We start from the raw sequence: 18,947 nt of genomic DNA, 5'->3' as shown, positions 1-18,947 counted from the left end.
CACTCACACTCACATCCCTAAGGGCAATTTAGAGTAACCAATGAACCTAACATACATGTCGGTAGGAGAAAGCCGGAGTACCCAGAGAGAACCCACACATACACGGGGAGAACAGGCAAACTCCACACAGAAAGGCCACTGTCCAAACCTCGCCCCAGCCACGGACCGAACCAGTAACCTTGCTGTGAGGCCACAGTGCAGCCAACTCAAGTTTCCATCAGCCAAAAATAAATGGACATGCACGTTTTCAAGGATGTTGTTATGGAGACTTATTATATACACAGTCAACTATCTCTGTACATGAAGCATGTTTAAAGAGACAAAACAACAGGAACAGCAGAAAAGTATTTTTCTTTTTATTATAACAACATTATATAAAACCAGTTCATTTGTCACACAATCAGTGTGTGATTCTACCATCAAAATAACCTCTCTATATCTACATTCACTTCCTAAACTCTTGACAGGTAAGAAAGGCACTCCACATTCAGTTTTCTCTGTTTGGTTAGCAGTCAAACAATGAGACTGTTGTTGAAGTTAATTTAATTTATGCATGCAGCAATATCAGACCACAAATCTTTTGTGTTTGGTTTAGTAAACAAAGTCTTATGATGCTAATCACAGAGGTTACAGTGCAGCAGATGTTGCATTCAGAGACTTCAGTGTCCTTGGTGTGTCATCTTGAGAATCTGAAGAAGCAGGCGTTGTACCTCTTCATCCATGTGACCCTATGAAGCACAACATCCAAACAGAGTGGAGGAATGGAATTTACATAAATCTGAAGCTCTTGTACTTTTAGTTACTGCATATCTGTGCTCAAAGAACACAAAATTTCAGAGGAAAAAAACTAGTTTTTACACCTACATTAACAGCTTTGATTACATTAACAGCATTTTTTTTTTTTTTTAAATGACACTGTGAGCTGATCCAGTATCCACCAGGCATCCAACATGGTTCAGCTCTGCAGTCTAAATTGTGTCCATGTTTAAAATTGTGGCAAGGAATGAAAGTATGTGTGTAGTGAATATGTGTGCATTTATTTACCTGCACAGCTGCCAGCAAATGGGAGCGGTATACAGCCACCACCTGTCTGTGCTTTCTCTCCCAATCCTGCAAAAAGGAAATAAAATAACATCAGTGATTGTAAAAAAAAAACTTTTTAGATGTTTCAGGTTTTCACACCATCATCTTTTCTGTCACATCTTCACCTGAAGCTGTTGGGTAAGTATAGAAATCCTGTTCTGCAGTGCCATTTGTTGTCCAGGGTTAACAAGGTGTGTTGATGAGGAAGATGAGGAGGATGTGATCCCAAGTGGAGGTGAGAGAGCTCCCAGGGCCTCTTTTAGTCGGAACACCTCCTTGGAAAGTTCTGTTATCTACACAGACTGATACATAAGTTTTCTACCTTAAAAACCTCAACTTCAGCTGCTAAAACTGGACCTGGATTCTCACCTTGCGGTCCTTTTCTTTCACCAGGCCCTGGGACTCCTGGATGTCTTTGTGAAGCTCCTGGATGTGGCTGGACTGGGATTGTAGATCGGATAGCTGCTGCTGCACAGAGGCCAGCTGGGACTCTGCTGCCTGCCGCTCACTCTTGTTGAAGAGTGCCTCTCTCTGCACCTGGAACACCTAGACCAATATAACATCAGATGTTATTCTTTTTCTTTTCTTTTATGTCAAAGAATTATTGGATGCCGTCTCCCTTTCCTGAAGGACATCTACACCATCCGGTGCCTCAGCAGAGCTCTGAACATCATTAAGCAGAATACACATTCTGGTTCTCAGCTGTTTGGTCTGCTGCCCTCTGGTAGGCGATAGAGATGCATCAAAGCAAGGACAAACAGAGTTAAAATGATTTCTTTCTGAGAGCCATCACCATTACCGTCCTGAACTGTAACAAAACAATCCAACATATGAGATACAAACAATACTGTCACTGCTGCTGCCTCATCAGTTAAAAGTTTTTCATGTTCTTTACTTTTTGACTTGAAATGCATAGTCTCAAGTCTGAGTTTATTGTCCTCATCCAGAATAGGATGAGGACAATAAACTCATCCTATTGTCCTCTCTGGGTCGGGAGTGAGGTCCTGCCTCAAGTGGAGGAGTTTAAATATCTCGGGGTCTTGTTCTTGAGCGAGGGAAGGATGGAGCGCGAGATCGTCAGGCGGATCGCTGCGGCGTCTGCTGTAATGTGGACTTGGTGCGGCGTCTGCAGTAATGTGGACTCGGTGCGGCGTCTGCTGTAATGTGGACTCGGTGCGGCGTCTGCTGTAATGTGGACTCGGTGCGGCGTCTGCAGTAATGTGGACTCGGTGCGGCGTCTGCTGTAATGTGGACTCGGTGCGGCGTCTGCTGTAATGTGGACTCGGTGCGGCGTCTGCTGTAATGTGGACTCGGTGCGGCGTCTGTAGTAATGTGGACTCGGTGCGGCGTCTGCTGTAATGTGGACTCGGTGCGGCGTCTGCTGTAATGTGGACTCGGTGCGGCGTCTGCTGTAATGTGGACTCGGTGCGGCGTCTGCTGTAATGTGGACTCGGTGCGGCGTCTGCTGTAATGTGGACTCGGTGCGGCGTCTGCTGTAATGTGGACTCGGTGCGGCGTCTGCTGTAATGTGGACTTGGTGCGGCGTCTGCAGTAATGTGGACTCGGTGCGGCGTCTGCTGTAATGTGGACTCGGTGCGGCGTCTGCAGTAATGTGGACTCGGTGCGGCGTCTGCTGTAATGTGGACTCGGTGCGGCGTCTGCAGTAATGTGGACTCGGTGCGGCGTCTGCTGTAATGTGGACTCGCTGCGGCGTCTGCTGTAATGTGGACTCGGTGCGGCGTCTGCTGTAATGTGGACTCGGTGCGGCGTCTGCTGTAATGTGGACTCGGTGCGGCGTCTGCAGTAATGTGGACTCGCTGCGGCGTCTGCTGTAATGTGGACTCGGTGCGGCGTCTGCAGTAATGTGGACTCGCTGCGGCGTCTGCTGTAATGTGGACTTGGTGCGGCGTCTGCAGTAATGTGGACTCGGTGCGGCGTCTGCAGTAATGTGGACTCGGTGCGGCGTCTGCAGTAATGTGGACTCGGTGCGGCGTCTGCTGTAATGTGGACTCGGTGCGGCGTCTGCTGTAATGTGGACTCGGTGCGGCGTCTGCAGTAATGTGGACTCGGTGCGGCGTCTGCAGTAATGTGGACTCGGTGCGGCGTCTGCTGTAATGTGGACTCGGTGCGGCGTCTGCTGTAATGTGGACTCGCTGCGGCGTCTGCTGTAATGTGGACTCGGTGCGGCGTCTGCTGTAATGTGGACTCGCTGCGGCGTCTGCTGTAATGTGGACTCGGTGCGGCGTCTGCTGTAATGTGGACTCGCTGCGGCGTCTGCAGTAATGTGGACTCGGTGCGGCGTCTGCTGTAATGTGGACTCGCTGCGGCGTCTGCTGTAATGTGGACTCGCTGCGGCGTCTGCTGTAATGTGGACTCGGTGCGGCGTCTGCTGTAATGTGGACTCGGTGCGGCGTCTGCTGTAATGTGGACTCGGTGCGGCGTCTGCTGTAATGTGGACTCGGTGCGGCGTCTGCTGTAATGTGGACTCGGTGCGGCGTCTGCAGTAATGTGGACTCGGTGCGGCGTCTGCAGTAATGTGGACTCGGTGCGGCGTCTGCTGTAATGTGGACTCGGTGCGGCGTCTGCTGTAATGTGGACTCGCTGCGGCGTCTGCAGTAATGTGGACTCGGTGCGGCGTCTGCTGTAATGTGGACTCGCTGCGGCGTCTGCTGTAATGTGGACTCGCTGCGGCGTCTGCTGTAATGTGGACTCGCTGCGGCGTCTGCTGTAATGTGGACTCGGTGCGGCGTCTGCTGTAATGTGGACTCGGTGCGGCGTCTGCTGTAATGTGGACTCGGTGCGGCGTCTGCTGTAATGTGGACTCGGTGCGGCGTCTGCAGTAATGTGGACTCGGTGCGGCGTCTGCAGTAATGTGGACTCGGTGCGGCGTCTGCTGTAATGTGGACTCGGTGCGGCGTCTGCTGTAATGTGGACTCGGTGCGGCGTCTGCAGTAATGTGGACTCGGTGCGGCGTCTGCTGTAATGTGGACTCGGTGCGGCGTCTGCTGTAATGTGGACTCGGTGCGGCGTCTGCAGTAATGTGGACTCGGTGCGGCGTCTGCAGTAATGTGGACTCGGTGCGGCGTCTGCTGTAATGTGGACTCGGTGCGGCGTCTGCTGTAATGTGGACTCGCTGCGGCGTCTGCTGTAATGTGGACTCGGTGCGGCGTCTGCAGTAATGTGGACTCGCTGCGGCGTCTGCTGTAATGTGGACTCGGTGCGGCGTCTGCAGTAATGTGGACTCGCTGCGGCGTCTGTTGTGGTGAAGAAGGAGCTGAGCCAGAAGACAAAGATCTCACCAGTCATGAGCTGTGGGTCATGACCAAAAGAACAAGATCTCACACACAGGCGTGTGAAATGAGTTTCCTCCACAGGGTGGCCGGGCTCTCCCTTACAGATAGGGTGAGGAGCTCGGTCATTCGGGAGGGGCTCAGCTGCTGCTCCTCCGCATCGAGAGGAACCAGTTGAGGTGGCTCGGGCATCTGGTCAGGATGCCTCCTGGATGTCTCTGTGGTGAGGTGTTCTGGGCAAGATCCAGGATATGCTGGAGGGATTATATCTCTCAGCTGGCCTGGGAACGCCTCAGGATCTTGCAGAACTGACTAATATGGCTGGGGAGAGGTAAGTCTGGGCTTCCCCGCTTAGGCTGCTGCTCCCGTGACTCGGATGGATGGATAGATGGATGGATGAATGGATGGACAACTAAAACAGGTTCATGCAAACAACATCTGGTTTTGTACATTGTTATATTAGGATATAAATGGATTTTAGTGCATAACTAACACTTTGGGACTATGGCTTTTCCAGTCTATCGACAAGCAGAGGTGATGCAAATCTAAAGCTTCCTGAAAACTTTGGTTCGCTATAGATTCTTAAAAAAATTGACAGACATGGGTATCCTAAGTACTGTGGTTGCTCAGCACTATGAAAATAAAAATAATTCAAGTCCACAAAGAAGAATATGTTTGGTTTTTTCAGGTAGCAATTACAGTAGTTTGTAATATAATAAAAACGTATCAGTTAGCAGAGGTCATATTACGGTCCTGATGACCAAAACAACTTTCAACAAAACTCCATGTGGGCCTATTAAAAAGGCAAATCAAATCAACTGATTCACTGCACATGTGTAATCATTATATAATCCTGCTTGTACTTCTACCAAAAGCCCTCACACTCACTCTGAAGTGTTCATTTCTGAGATGAGGAGGTGATGTGGTGGTTCTTACTCCTTGTATATAAAACGCTACATAATTACTCCAAATTAATACTTTTTTTTTTAATGGCACACTGACATTTAGGGAGGACAGGGTGCAAGATAGATTAACAAATGAACTGTTACTAGGGGGTGCCTCAGTGAGAAAATCTACCTAAATCAACCTCAAAGAATAACAACTGAAGAGTGTTTTGTCTTGTTATATATTTCTATCTCAAAGAAGATTTAACAGACCCATACATGTGGTGCCATCTACAATTGTGTGGCATTAGCTGCACAACTATAACCTTTAACCTTTTTAAAGAAAATATTTCCTGTGTCCTCACCACATGGCATCTCAGCATATAAAAAGGCATTTCATACCCAACTTATACTGAGTAATGAAGTTACCTTTCTTTTACCTAAAGAACAAAAGTATACATCCATTATCCAGCCCATTTTCCAATTTAAGGTCACTGGGGAACAGGAGCCTATATCCCAGCAGTTACAAGGAAAGACTCAAGGTACACCCTGGACTGGTCTCATGCCCACTTCAGGTCCAACATAGAGATGTAAACAACAACCACTTATACTCACTGCTAGAGAGAATTTTAAAGTGACCAGCAGCAGCACAAACCACCGTGCAATGGAAATATAAGGACAGATATCAACAGAGCAGAATAATCAAGAATCTAATTACACTAGTAAAGAGAATTTCTGCAGAATAAACCTATCAAAATGGCCCCAAAATAATCACCAAAAGACATCTGGCAGATAAATTAAAAAAAAGGATTTACAAGCTGTGAGACCGCTATTAAAGGCAGTTTGAGAGTAACGACCTTCTGTGGTGCACAATAATATGTGACATTACATTACATTACACTAAAATAACATGTAAAACCAAATTTAAAAAAAAAGTCTTTTTACCCACTAAGCTATTCACAGTGTGCTGTCCTAAATGTTCACTTTAGAAAAGTAGGGGCACATTTTACAATATGCATGTAAAGAGGAGACTCTTAATTTACATCAAGTATTCGTTCTAGAGAACCACTCCACAAGCCAAATGACAATTATATTTGAAGTGTCACTGAAAAGATTTAGTCCTCACAACACTGATTCAGTAAGCCCATATAGAGAGGGATCATCGTAACAGAGGGATGCAATGAAGAGGGGAAGTGAAAGACAAATGAATAATGTAAAGGTAAGAAAGTGGCCCTCATGGAACACAGCTCATTTTGTGGCAGAGATAATAACACTTAAATTAACTTTAACCAGCATTAGAAAAGACAGAGACAATGAAACACATGAGTACAAACACGCTTACTTCAGTGCATGTCTTCTCATGTTTCCGAGTGAGATCATTGAAGCGAGCTGTGATGGCGTTGATCTCTGCCTGCAAAGAGAGTCGAAGGGCTTCATGGTCCTCCTTCGAGATCAGACCCTGTTCTGCAGCCTTCTGGGACTTGAGCTCTCTCAGCTCCATTTCCTTCTCAGTCAGAGCATCCTGAGCTGCAGCTGCATTACTCTCACTGGCCTGCAGAGTGCGCTGGAGCTCTGCCTGTTAAACGAGAAGCAAAGGTTAAACAATCAAGCGTAACTTTCTTTCCACATAGCTGGAAAGTTTAGAGCAGCCTCTACTTCTCTGGATTTAGCTCTTCTTTAACACCAGTTTGTATTTTGCATGCCTTGTCCCTTTAAGTGTATCGAATGTGATTTAGTGACTTCCTCCATTTGATGAGCACGGTCAAATGTCTCAGACAAAAATACTTGAAAGGTTTGTAAACAAAATGCAACTTTGTGTTCTGTGAACTTGACAAAGCATGCATGTAATTCCTGACTACACCAACTGCAAACAGATCCCTTCCAAAAAGTAATGTTAGTGAGCAGATGGGGGATCATATCAGCTGTCCTTTTTCTGTGCAGAAAACAACACTGTAGTTCAGCGTAAGATAATGCAAGACTCAATTTACATGGTTTAATTCTTGAAAAATGTTTTTCCATGTCTCTGTAGTCAGATTATTCACTGACCTTGACTTTCTCGTGCTCCTCTTTAGGAATGGTGTCCTGCATGGCCTGCAGTTTAGTTTCTAGTGCGGCCGCCCGCTCCTCAGCTTGGGCCCGCAAGGATTTCTCCTCTTGGAGTTCCTGCAGTGTCTGAGCTAGCTGCTCTGATACTGCAGACAGCGCTTCTTTATGTTTTGAAAGTGGTACAGCGTCTTTCAGCTGCAGGGCGTCCTGTGCCCGGCCCTCTCGTTCAGCACACAAGCAATCCAGAGCCTGAGCCGCTTCCTGCCTGGCCACCTCCAGTTCCTCGGTTACTGCTGCCAGCGTACGCCTGGAACGATCTGATGATCCAGAAGTGTGTTATTTGCAAGATGAAAAGAGCAATCTGACACAAAAGAAGTAGTTTATTCAGAGAAAAACTGGCTCTGCAGACCTGAGATGATTGAGGGCTCTGAGCTCTCTGAATGCTCTTCTTCCTCCTCCTCGTCATCATCGTCATCTCCACGTGGAGGAGGTCTGAGTCTCTCCAGCTCCAGGAGGGAATCATTTAGCCTTCTTGCCACGTCTGCCCTCTCCCTGGCCAGCTGCTCACACTGGAGCCCAAGAGTCACTTGGACCTCCTCCAGCTCCGAACGAGGGACACACTTTCTCAGTTCTCCTTCCAGCTCACCCAAACGCTCCTGAAGGCGGCGGACCTGATCTCCATCTCCTGCTGCTCCTCTGTCTTTCCCTGATGTCTTGCTCTCTGCCAGGGCTACCTCCAGCTCGGAAACTCTGTCACGAAGAGACTGCACTGTTTCTGCCTCTCCTTTGTCTTCCTGCACTGAGTCTTTTTGGGTCAGAGCAGCCTGGAGTTCCTTCACTTTCTCTCTCAGCTGTTCGATTGTGTCAGCGTCCTGGCTGTTCTGACCGTCTGCCTCACCCTGTCTTTTAGCGAGCTCCTCCTCTAACTCCGTCACCCTGGCTCTCAGCTGTTGTGCCTCCTGACTCGAACCCTCGTCTGCAGCCCCAGCAACTGTTCCTGCAATATCCCCATCAGCACACTCCACAGAAAGCACCCCAAGCCGCATCTGCTCTTTCAGCTCCTCCAGCTCACACTGAGAGGACGCCAACTGCTCCTCCAGCCCTCGCACCTTCTCCTTTAAAGCTTCTGTGATGTCTGCATCTGCAACTCCTTCCTCAGACTTCTTATCGCCCCTGTAGAACATGACATTAAGAAGTAAATACTAAAAAAAAAGAAGCAACTACATTTACATATGTCCTGTGCAGATAAAAGGATTTTTTTTTTAAGATAATTGCTCTTGATAAAATCTGGACATCTCTGGATGCTGTAAATTGTTTTGAACTGTGACCTTAACTGATTTGAACATGCAAATATATAAGCTTTAAATAATAGACCATAACACTATAACATTGTAATTTCCAGATGTACTGTTGCCTCAGTTTAATGTACAGTTTTTTGTGGCCAAGAAATCAACAAAACCACAACAGTGTAAGTCCAAACGACACAAAAAGGCCTGCTCCACCTCCTTCTTGCTATACCAGACATTTCAAAGGTCAGCACATTTAAGAATGGCTGTCACTGCAAACCCTGCTGAGGTTATGAAATTGACGTTAGCAAAGGTGTGCAGATCTAAGAATGTAGGTTCCATCAACTGAATGTGAAATATCGTGGATGTTATATTGGCTGGTAGTATTTCATGAAATAATCAGTCTTACTGCTCATCAGTTACACTAGAGGCTTCTTCTGATGCTTGAGCCTGAGAGAGGCGCTCCTGAAGGGCTTCAAATTCCTTCATCAGGGTCTCATACTGGGCCATGGGAACAGAGTCCAGACTGGCAGCCTGCATGTCTGTGTCATCCTTCTCAAACATCTCCAGCATCTGTACGCAGCCGAGAAAAATTATATGGCAACATATGGAAGTGAACAGCTTTTTAATTCTTATTGATTATTATTATTATTTTGGTTATAGAATACATAATGGGTTGCTTGGGTTAAGGGTGTGTGGAATAAGCTGCAAAGCTAAGCTCCCCAAAAAGTATGTGACATCTTTCTTTTTCACACTCCCTTGCCCAACAAATCAGATTTCTTTATCAAAGGTTGCTAACATTCCAAACATCAAGCCTGGCATCCGTTGACAAATAAAGCATTGCGTTCATGTGAAACCTACTTTACACTTTAATGCAAAACAGATACAGCCCTCTCATTAATTAGTCTTATTGAACATGACCTCCGAAGCACCAATGCCATGCTGTTGTCATATACACAAACAATTCTTGGCATTTGTACTGAAAACTCTGCTGGTGGCGCCAAAAGGAAGGCACAAGAAAACCTTGAGAAAATTACTGGCATCTGACATCACTGGCTATGAGAGGGCAAAACACAAAATAATTGTTATTTTCATAAGACTTTGTTGACGCAACAGAGGAAGGCCTCTTGGCAAAAAAGATGGACATTACTCCTGCCTCATAGAGAAACAATTAGTTGCATTTTGTATGAAACATGCTGTGTAAGTGCACTTCCATTGCCTGGCCTTGCTATAATGTTTGGCTCTTGTTAAGATGCAAACTGATTCTTAAAATGCAGTGCAGAAGTACAGACACCTATAGGAGGAAAAAGAGGTAAATAAGGTGCAGAATATTATTTACAGTATATAGACCCTCTGTGACAACCCCCAGCAGGAAGCTTTGACTCTAAGTCTCTTTTTGTCTTTCATTTATAATTTTATCTTTTCTTTTACCAATTCATTTTAATAATTTCATTTGATGGACTTCTCTTCAGTTGTCAGAGTTCCTGCTTCCTTCTTAGGCTCTTTATAACAACGCAGAGACAATGTGAGACTCTTAGCTTGCATTCATAGTCCTGTTTCCAGCAGTGAATGAACAATCAGCTGGCACTGAGCAAAACATGTCATAAAACTTCAAAGGAAAAATAGCTCTCCTCACATCAACCAACATGACCCAGTTTTTGAAGAATGCCTACAAAATCCCTGCATCTATATCTGTTGCTCTTCTGTCCTGTTTATACCTATGTAAACTCAAGTGGCTCAGTGCATTAGTCTGCCAGTGTTGTGTCTCTAACGTTAAATGATCATAAATAATGCTTAATCAGGGAAACTCAGCTGCTCAATAAACAGAGACATTTAGTCATCATTTCAGTCAAATTACAATTTATGTGCACTTATTCCAAAGGTCTAGGGAATGTTGTGGGCCTGTGTGTGAATATGGAATTATTTACATGTGCGTTATTGAGTTATATATATAGAAGCATAAGCCTGTTTTTGTGCTGTGTGGGCTTACTTGTACTTTAAGAACAAGTTCAGAGTTCTGTGATGTTAGTTCTTCTATTTGTTTACGCAGCTCAGCAACTGTTCTCGGGTCTGCAGGGGCAGGAGAGGGGTTGCTTGACTCAGTGTCTGTTTGAGAAGTGGCCTCATCCTGAGCTGGAGAGGCTCTGGAGCGCTTGGAAAGCAGCTTTTCTAGAGAGGAAGACCACAACCAAAATAAATCACTGAACTCTCTGACATGACTGAAACAGGAATGGTAAAGCAGTACAGTGTGCATGCATGGATGTATATGTGTGTCTTTTAATTGGGGAGGGGAAGGTTCACAAATGCCTGGGCTGCATACCTGGGAAGTCCAGCATTTCATCCATATCCTCTGAATCACTGGCTCCTATACCATGGCCCCCCTTCAGCTCCTCAAGCAACTTATCCCTCTCTCTCTCTGCCTCTTCTAGACGCTGCTTTAGCTGGGACAACTGTTGAAAACATGGAAAACTGATGATTATTGTCTTGATTTGTGTTAAAGATACAGTTTTGTTAACATTTATGACAGAAATCATAATCTTGTGACATATAAGGACATACTTTATAAGTGAGAAAACCCTCTGTTTGATACTGTTTCCTACATTAAAGTACCTCCTCCAGGGCAGAGAGGGCGCTCTGTTGCTGTTGCTCCAAGGTTTTAATCTTCTGAAGCAGGCGGCCTCTCTCTAAACGCAGCCGTCGGATTTCCTCAAACACCTCCTCATCTTCCGCCTTATTCGGACAACCAGAAAAAACATTCACATTTCATTTAATGCAAAGGAGAAACCTGTATTTGCAGCACCAACCTGGGCTGTTTGTTGGCTTTCTGAAGGCATGGGAGAGGGAGACTGGGACTTCTGAGGCTCGGGGGATGGAGCAGGGGGAGCTGGACTCTGAAGCTGTGGAGAGGACGGCAAACCCTGGACTTTTGTGATTTTAAAAAGGATACATACAAAGCAGTGATGATACCATTCAGCTATATGTAAGTCATAGGAGATGCTTGATGGAATTACAGTAAGGCTTGATTGAGCAAAAATGTTTCCACCTAATGTTTCATAGTACCTGAAGAGGAGAGCGGGGTGGTGGAGGAGCTTTTCTCTTGCGGGGGCTAGACCCCCCTTGCACTGATGAGGCACCTGAGGGTATTTGAGGGGGCTGCGTGGAAGTAAAGTGGGGGGAAGGGTGGGGGGCATCACTGATAAGCAGAGATCAAGCCAAGCTCAACTTAGAAACATCACTGTCTTATATTGGAAACAACAAGATAAGACAAAGTGGAGAGAAAGCCAACCAAAAGAAATCGGTGCACAGAAACAATGACCTCATATTGGAAAACATGCACAATGATCAGCAATAATAAGTCATGATCTCATTGATGGAGGGAGCGATGCGGTGCATGGTTATGCAACATTACCTCTTCGCCTGTGCCTTCAGTAGCTTTGTACGTAAAAGGAAAGAGACATATAAAAAATGCTTAAAACTCTTCAGCAAAGAGGATCAGCTAACAACCACAAGTCTACGTGTCTACAGCATATACACTTATTCTCCCACTGACTCTCTGTTCATATGTGTCCCATTCATGTATCATTATATAAACCCACCAAACACACTCCAACACCAGCATGGTAAGGCATCAAGTGCACACCAAATCCTTTCCTTCATCATCAGGTTTTCAGACTAGTCCCACATCTGTTTTTCATCTATCAGCAAAATGTATTTTGGAACATTAAAGTGGAACAAGCTTCTTGTTTCATTTTACAAAATCCCAGTTTGCTGTCACACCCAGCTGCCTTCCAAATACACTTACTCTTCCTGCAAAAACATCCAGGGAAAAATAATGTCAAACACACCAAAAAGAAATCAAAAAAGACAAAAAAAAACAAAACAGAATTGATTCACGAAAGCTGTTGATTTGTACTACAAACTGATTTATACTGGTTTATATGCGAAATGTGAGGCCCAAGGAGCTGCACTGAATGGCTCTTTAAAGAGCCATTTTTCAGGAAAAAGAAACAAGTCCAATACTGTACCTAGAGGTACTCCATTCTGCAACATTTGAATGATGTGCTGGTTGCCTGTGGTCGTCCCGTAGTCCACAGCTTTTTGGCCAAGAGAGTCAACCAGTTGTGTGTTGGCCCCACCTCTAAGAAGAGCTTCAACAGTCTCAACACTATCACTCTCACAGGCTAGCATCAATGCAGACCTGTCAATTACATGATGTATAATAACAAGAAAATTAAAAGAAAAAAAACACAAGTCATGAGAACAACTAAGAAACAGCAGAGTTTGGCTACTTTAGGTCCTTAAGTTGGGTTGGTTACCCAACTGTGAGAAATATTGTTCTACATACAGGGCCAAATGATGTGACCAAGCAACAGTCTGAGGTCCTGAAACAGGACTTTAGTAGACCGTTAAATACAGTGAGCTCTCTGAAAGCAGCTGTATTCATCACTGGACCTGAGCTGCCTGTCAGAACAGGAGAGGAAAGATTTCAGTCTTACTGGTACTGGTACTCAATAAATGGCTTATATCGGCATGTGCTGACAACATACTGCATTTTATTGAACTGTTTTACATTTTTTGGGAATGGAAACATCCTTTTAAGGCAATTTTCATGGGTGAAACTGTTTACCTCCAAACTATTTTATTTCCTGCATCATCCTGCTGCGCTTGGTGCCAAGCCTGAAATATGAAACAAGTTATTTCACGAAGAAGACCAAACAAAACCAGCAGAGATCCAGGGGATGAGGTGCATCTACCCCCACCCGGAGGGAGCCCCAAAAAAGAGAAACATTGTCAGAGACAAGAAGAAGGATTTTTTTTTGTCCCAACCTCCTTCAACAACACCAAGGACCAGGACGGTGGATCCTCACCCCACCAAACTCCTAACAGATCATTGTCCTCCTCACTCTCCCTTTCCCCCTCATGCCTCACCTATAATTCATAAACAGATGATAAAGTGAGTTGCTGCTGGGCTCAGATCTACCCCCCTGTCCCCTATATACCCTGTTCAACCATCCCAGATGCATGTTCTGTCTCCGCAGTCAAATATATGATGTGTGATGGGTCCAGGCTGCGTGGATAAGAACAGTCAAGATTTTCCCCAGGGGGAAACTGGGACCCTGTTTACCACAAGGTTGTGAAATACCGGTACTGTTAGGTAACAGAAGGAGAAATGTACCTCTGTAACAACAAGGAGAGCTGCTTTCTAAAAGGTTTTCAGGTAAAGCTAACTTACCCTGCAAGCCACAGCGTGGTCATAAAAAGTGCAAACAATTCCAAACCAATCAGCTTTGATTAGATGTTAGGTCTTCAGCACGCAAAACATTCTTGATTAATGATTTTGTTACTGAGCCCAACTATTTAACTATAACTTGGTAAACCAAAATAACAGTGCAGCTGTTCTTATCGAGTCAACTCCTCCCAACTTTAGTTTTATCAGCGAGGTCAGAGCGACCAGGAGACAGGGGGCTTCAGTTTTATTCAGTTAGTCATTTCAGTAAAAGCAGTTATGTTTTGAAAGTCCTTCTTTTGGATTAGGCTCTATCATGATTTTGTTTTGAATAAATGTTATGTCCTTTTTCTTTTTATTTCAAATTATGCTTTTTATTTTCTAATTTTTATGTAATTTTAAAGCAGTTTAAATCACCCTATTTTTTAATTGTGTTTTACAAATAATCCCGCCTTGCCTCTTGTGTAAAGATCATTTGTCTGGGAAGTGATTCACTGCAAACACTGAGTGCAGAACTTGTCATTTCAGATCCAGGGGGTAGTTCTCTCTCTCAGCTGCTGCTGCTGCTTCCAGTTGGAGCTCCTGAACAACAAAACTTCAGATCTCAACCAAGTACTCCCAACAACGGGAGTGTTTCTAAGGGAATCCATCCTTCAGCTTGACCTAGATAGCTGAGAGGAAATACTAGAGATATATAATGTTTATTCTGGCATTCATTTATATTTTTTTGTTTTTTATCTAAGAAATAGAAGATAGTTGTACAATGTGAATGTAGCTGTTTTGGCCTGATTAAGTATTTTGTTGAAAATTGTGAGTGTATTGTCTTGATAGGTAGAAAAGAGGTAGTTAACTTAAGACTTTAATTCTTGCTGCTCCAAATAAACTACACTAAACTAAACTAAACTAAACTAAACTAAACTAAACTAAACTAAACTAAACTAAAATAAAATAAAATAAAATAAAATAAAATAAAATATGCAACTCTCACTAGTCTGTTACATCACTCCATATGTCAAGGTTCTGAGCAGCAGCATCATCTACTGAGAGGTACAAAGACAAACTACTGGTAACTCTGCCTGGAAACTCTGTAAGGAAAAGTAAGGAGAAATTCTCTGGGAATTTTTAAATGAATGTTCAGTACCTTCCTTGGTTGTCTTGTATGTTTGCGTTGGCATCTCGACCCAACAGGAAAGCACACAGCTCCATTCTGCTCATCTGTGCCGCTAAGATCAGCGGTGTGGCTCCTTCCTGTAAGATACACCAACATCCAAACATCATGATAAAACACGTTAAACTTAGATAAACATATTAATCAGTCATTAACTAAACAAGCAAACCAAATGTTGCAGAATGTTGTAATAATCTTAAATCTTACACTGTCCTGGACATCCAGGTTGGCTTTGAAGTCCCACAGGATCTCACTACAGGACAAGCACCCACTGATTGCTGTAAGATAGATTTAAAAGTAAAGATATGAGCAATTTGTTTATAGTATATGATGTTTTATAATCTGCTTGATTTCTCAGCACCGTAAACTGCAATTGAAGAAAAGAACATCAGTAAATTAAATTTGGAGAGTTATTTAAAAGAGAAATTTGTAACTTGCAGACTTGATTTGTTGTTCTGCAGTTGTTACCTGCATGATGAAGAGGTGTCCTACCAATACTGTCCGTGGAGTCTACAGCCAACCTCTCCTTGCAGGGTAGAAATAACAGAAAATTCTTATTTGTAGTCAATGCATTTAGTAATAATGAAAAAAAAGAATTTACTTTATTATAGATCCTGTACAGATATACTTTATTTTACCTGCAGAAGCCTCTTTAAACACTCTGGCTGGCCATTTTTTGCTGCAAGGTGAAGGGCGTTGAAACCTGGTTTTAACCAGACAAACAATCAATGAAACATTTATCCTTGGCTTATAGTATGAAATAGTTATTTAGTGATAAAATACTGTATCTCACCTGCCCCATCAGTGACATTGATGTCTGCTCCATGGGACATGATTACCTCCAGGCAATCTAGCCGACCTTTGGATACAGAGAGATGAAAGCTGGCAGATAAAAGAAGGTTACCGTGTTATTACAGATGAGAATGGAAAGTTGTCTTTTATTTACATATCTAAATTCAGAGGATTGATCAAAATCTGTTATTCTTTTCAAGAGAGAGAAATTTGCAAAATCACATTAAATATTTTTTTCAAAAGCCTGAAAGGCTTTTCTCTTTATTTTGGAGCAATCCAAAAAAAATTAATTTTCTCTGTCAATGTGAAGCTACTTTTTATAGCCAAACCATTTTACAGTGTTTGAAAATATTAAAGAAATATATATACACACACACACACACATATACATATATATATATATATATATACATATATATATATACATATATATATATACATATATATATATATATATATACATATATATATATACATATATATATATATATATATATATATATATATATATATATATATATATATATATATATATATATATATATATATATATATATATACATATATATATATATATATATATATATATATACATATATATATATACATATATATACATATATATATATATATATATATATATATATATATATATATATATATATATATATATATATATATATATATATATACATATATATGTATATATATATATATATATATATATATATATATATATATATATATATATATATATATATATATATATATATATATATACACCAGTTACTGGTTTTAAATGTTACTGGTTTTAAATGTGGAGAAAAGTGATGACTCTTTTACATGTCTTTTTTTATAATCAGTTTTTTAATCAGTTTTCACTTTTTTTTTTATTTATAATTTTTTTTATTTAATTACTTTGATTTCTGTCTTTTTCTCCCATTTAGACTTTAACAGATGGAACAGTGTCTGTACAAAATAAACAGCGGTGCAGCGGTTAGGTTAAGATAACTTTGTAAAACAACAAAGTATTTTAAATTACCAATAGGCACAAAATCTTTTTAAAATATCTGCAATTCTCGAGCAAATTAAATTCATATCTCCAATATCAAAATTGCTTAGAATTATATGAGGAATAGAAATAAGCCACATACGCTGACTTGCCCTCAGCATCCAACTTGGTGGGGCAGAGACCTTTTTTGACGATGAGGGCAGAGACTTTGTCAAGCTCATTTTGCTCCACAGCCTGCAGGAGCCTTTCATCACTCTTGCTCCAGTCCTGACTCTGAGGGGGGGGCAGGCAAGCCACAAAATAGGTCACCAATAAAATCTGAGATCATACTGCACATCTCTCAACATACAAAAACAATTGCTTTTATTAATTATGTTAAAATGTTTGTTTTTCCACTCTAAAATCATCCTAACCAGGCCACAGAAAACATTGTTTAATCCAGAAGAATTATATTAGGAAAAAATATAAACTTTTATTTGTTGGGCTTTTTTCTTTGTTTGAGTAAAAAAAGAATAGAAAGAGATAGAGGATACCTACTGGCAGCGGTAGCAAGCTCAGACAAGGACAGAACCGTTTCATCAGGCTAAAAACAGGCTGCTGAGGATCCATATGGTCAGCAAGGTGTCACACACAACTAAATACTGGAGGAGTTTACAAAATCACCACAGCATGTCCTACCTCGCAACACACACTAACACCTGGTAACATATATTCCAATTTAACCCCAGATCATTTAAAGAAATGAGCAACTGATAAGTTTCAGGATGATACCTTTCAGAGGTCAGAGCTACATCACAGCAGACATCTACATACCAGAGCCATTTTTGCTGCCCATAAATGCTACCTCAAGAACAGCTGAATCGCTTGTCACACATACCGTAAACCGTCACACTCAGAATCACAGTTACTTTCTGTCCTCATATCTTTTTGAGTAGCATCCCCTCTTTGCATTTAAAGCAGCATCATATCTCTGTCCTGCTCCGTCTGCTAACAGCGACATAGCCAGTCTGTCCATCACAACTCCCCTCCCTCCTGTCCTCACTGTCCTCCTTTCTCTAACCTAATAATTTCCCTGCTGCCTTCTGTGTAGCGGGCTGCCTTCTTTTCTCCGCCAGTTTTTGTCAGCCCTGCAGTGTACCCCTTCGACAGCGTCATGGATCTGTTCCTCTGCAGCTACAGAGCAGGGCCTATGTGATGTGAGGACTCAGCAAAAAAGAGAAGGCAAAAAAGCTGGATAAGCTGCACTCTGCCCTACTGGTTTGGATGGCAGTGGAGACATAGTGAGACGTATAAACAAGTTGTCTGTCTGTCTTTATACTATCTTGTTTATAATCTCACTTATGGAGGTCCCTTTAGTCCTGCTGATGTAGGGATCATTAAACATGATTAGGTGAGAGAATTTTTTAGTCATTAAAACATCTTACAGAATTTTGGGAAAAGGATCACCAGACCAGTATGAGACAACAGCATTTTGCTGATTGCTATGAATTGCTGTATACTGTGGTTTATATTCAAAGCAGTCCTGTATAGCAGCAAAATGATAACAGCAGGGAAGTAGAAATTCCTAATGTGTGTCTGTGTATGTATGCGTGTGCGCATACATGTGAATAATTAAAGGCTACCTGAGATCACTGGTTACAACAGTAGTCTGCAGACAGCCGTGCTGTCCTGCTGCTTAGTGACACAAAATCCTGGTGCCCCCCTATACATTCACAAGCTGGGACCATGTATAAATGATTACTTCATACAGAGAGGCTGAAAACTGTAATAGTCAGTTAAAAGCAAAGTAACTCCTATGCATAAAAAAACCCATTATAAGGCTTTAAGGTATCTAAATATGTAAAACTCAACACAGCTGGTTCCTACCTCATTCTTTTTAAACTTTGCTTTTAGACTTTTCATTATGGTCTAGTGCGCTCTTCTCAGCAGGAACACTGCAATAAAAATAGATAGAAATAATAATAAAACCCACCATTTTATTCAACTGAACTTTAGTGGGGTTTACTATCATTAACTGTGACTCAACAGTGGAACCAACGATCTAAGGCAAACAGTATTTCAGAATAGCTTACATTAGAAATAAGGACCCCAGTGTTAAATCTTAACTCTAATGAATACAGAATGTAACTTTATAGCTTATTAAACTCTAGGAGAAACAT

The 18,947-nt window shown here is 42.4% G+C and overlaps 1 protein-coding gene across 1 annotated transcript; it reads right to left on the bottom strand.

The window, feature by feature from the left end:
- Positions 1-659: 659 nt before the first annotated feature.
- On the bottom strand, positions 660-18,690 carry ankrd24 (ankyrin repeat domain 24; the record flags this gene model as incomplete). Its single annotated transcript, XM_079245409.1, has 22 exons — positions 660-728; positions 1,045-1,110; positions 1,209-1,376; positions 1,453-1,629; positions 6,600-6,833; positions 7,304-7,620; positions 7,713-8,476; positions 8,999-9,162; positions 10,580-10,758; positions 10,910-11,039; positions 11,200-11,319; positions 11,394-11,507; positions 11,650-11,742; positions 11,999-12,021; positions 12,615-12,787; positions 14,958-15,064; positions 15,192-15,262; positions 15,453-15,510; positions 15,623-15,687; positions 15,778-15,866; positions 16,931-17,061; positions 18,655-18,690. 22 exons carry the CDS (start codon positions 18,688-18,690, stop codon positions 660-662), a joined length of 3,348 nt encoding a protein of 1,115 aa, XP_079101535.1.
- Positions 18,691-18,947: the final 257 nt, after the last annotated feature.

This window comes from Telmatherina bonti, assembly GCF_933228915.1.
Source record: "Telmatherina bonti genome assembly, chromosome: 8".
Lineage (NCBI taxonomy): Eukaryota > Metazoa > Chordata > Actinopteri > Atheriniformes > Telmatherinidae > Telmatherina > Telmatherina bonti.
Note: the sequence above shows the minus strand (reverse complement) of the source record. Positions and strands in the feature narration are given on the sequence as shown.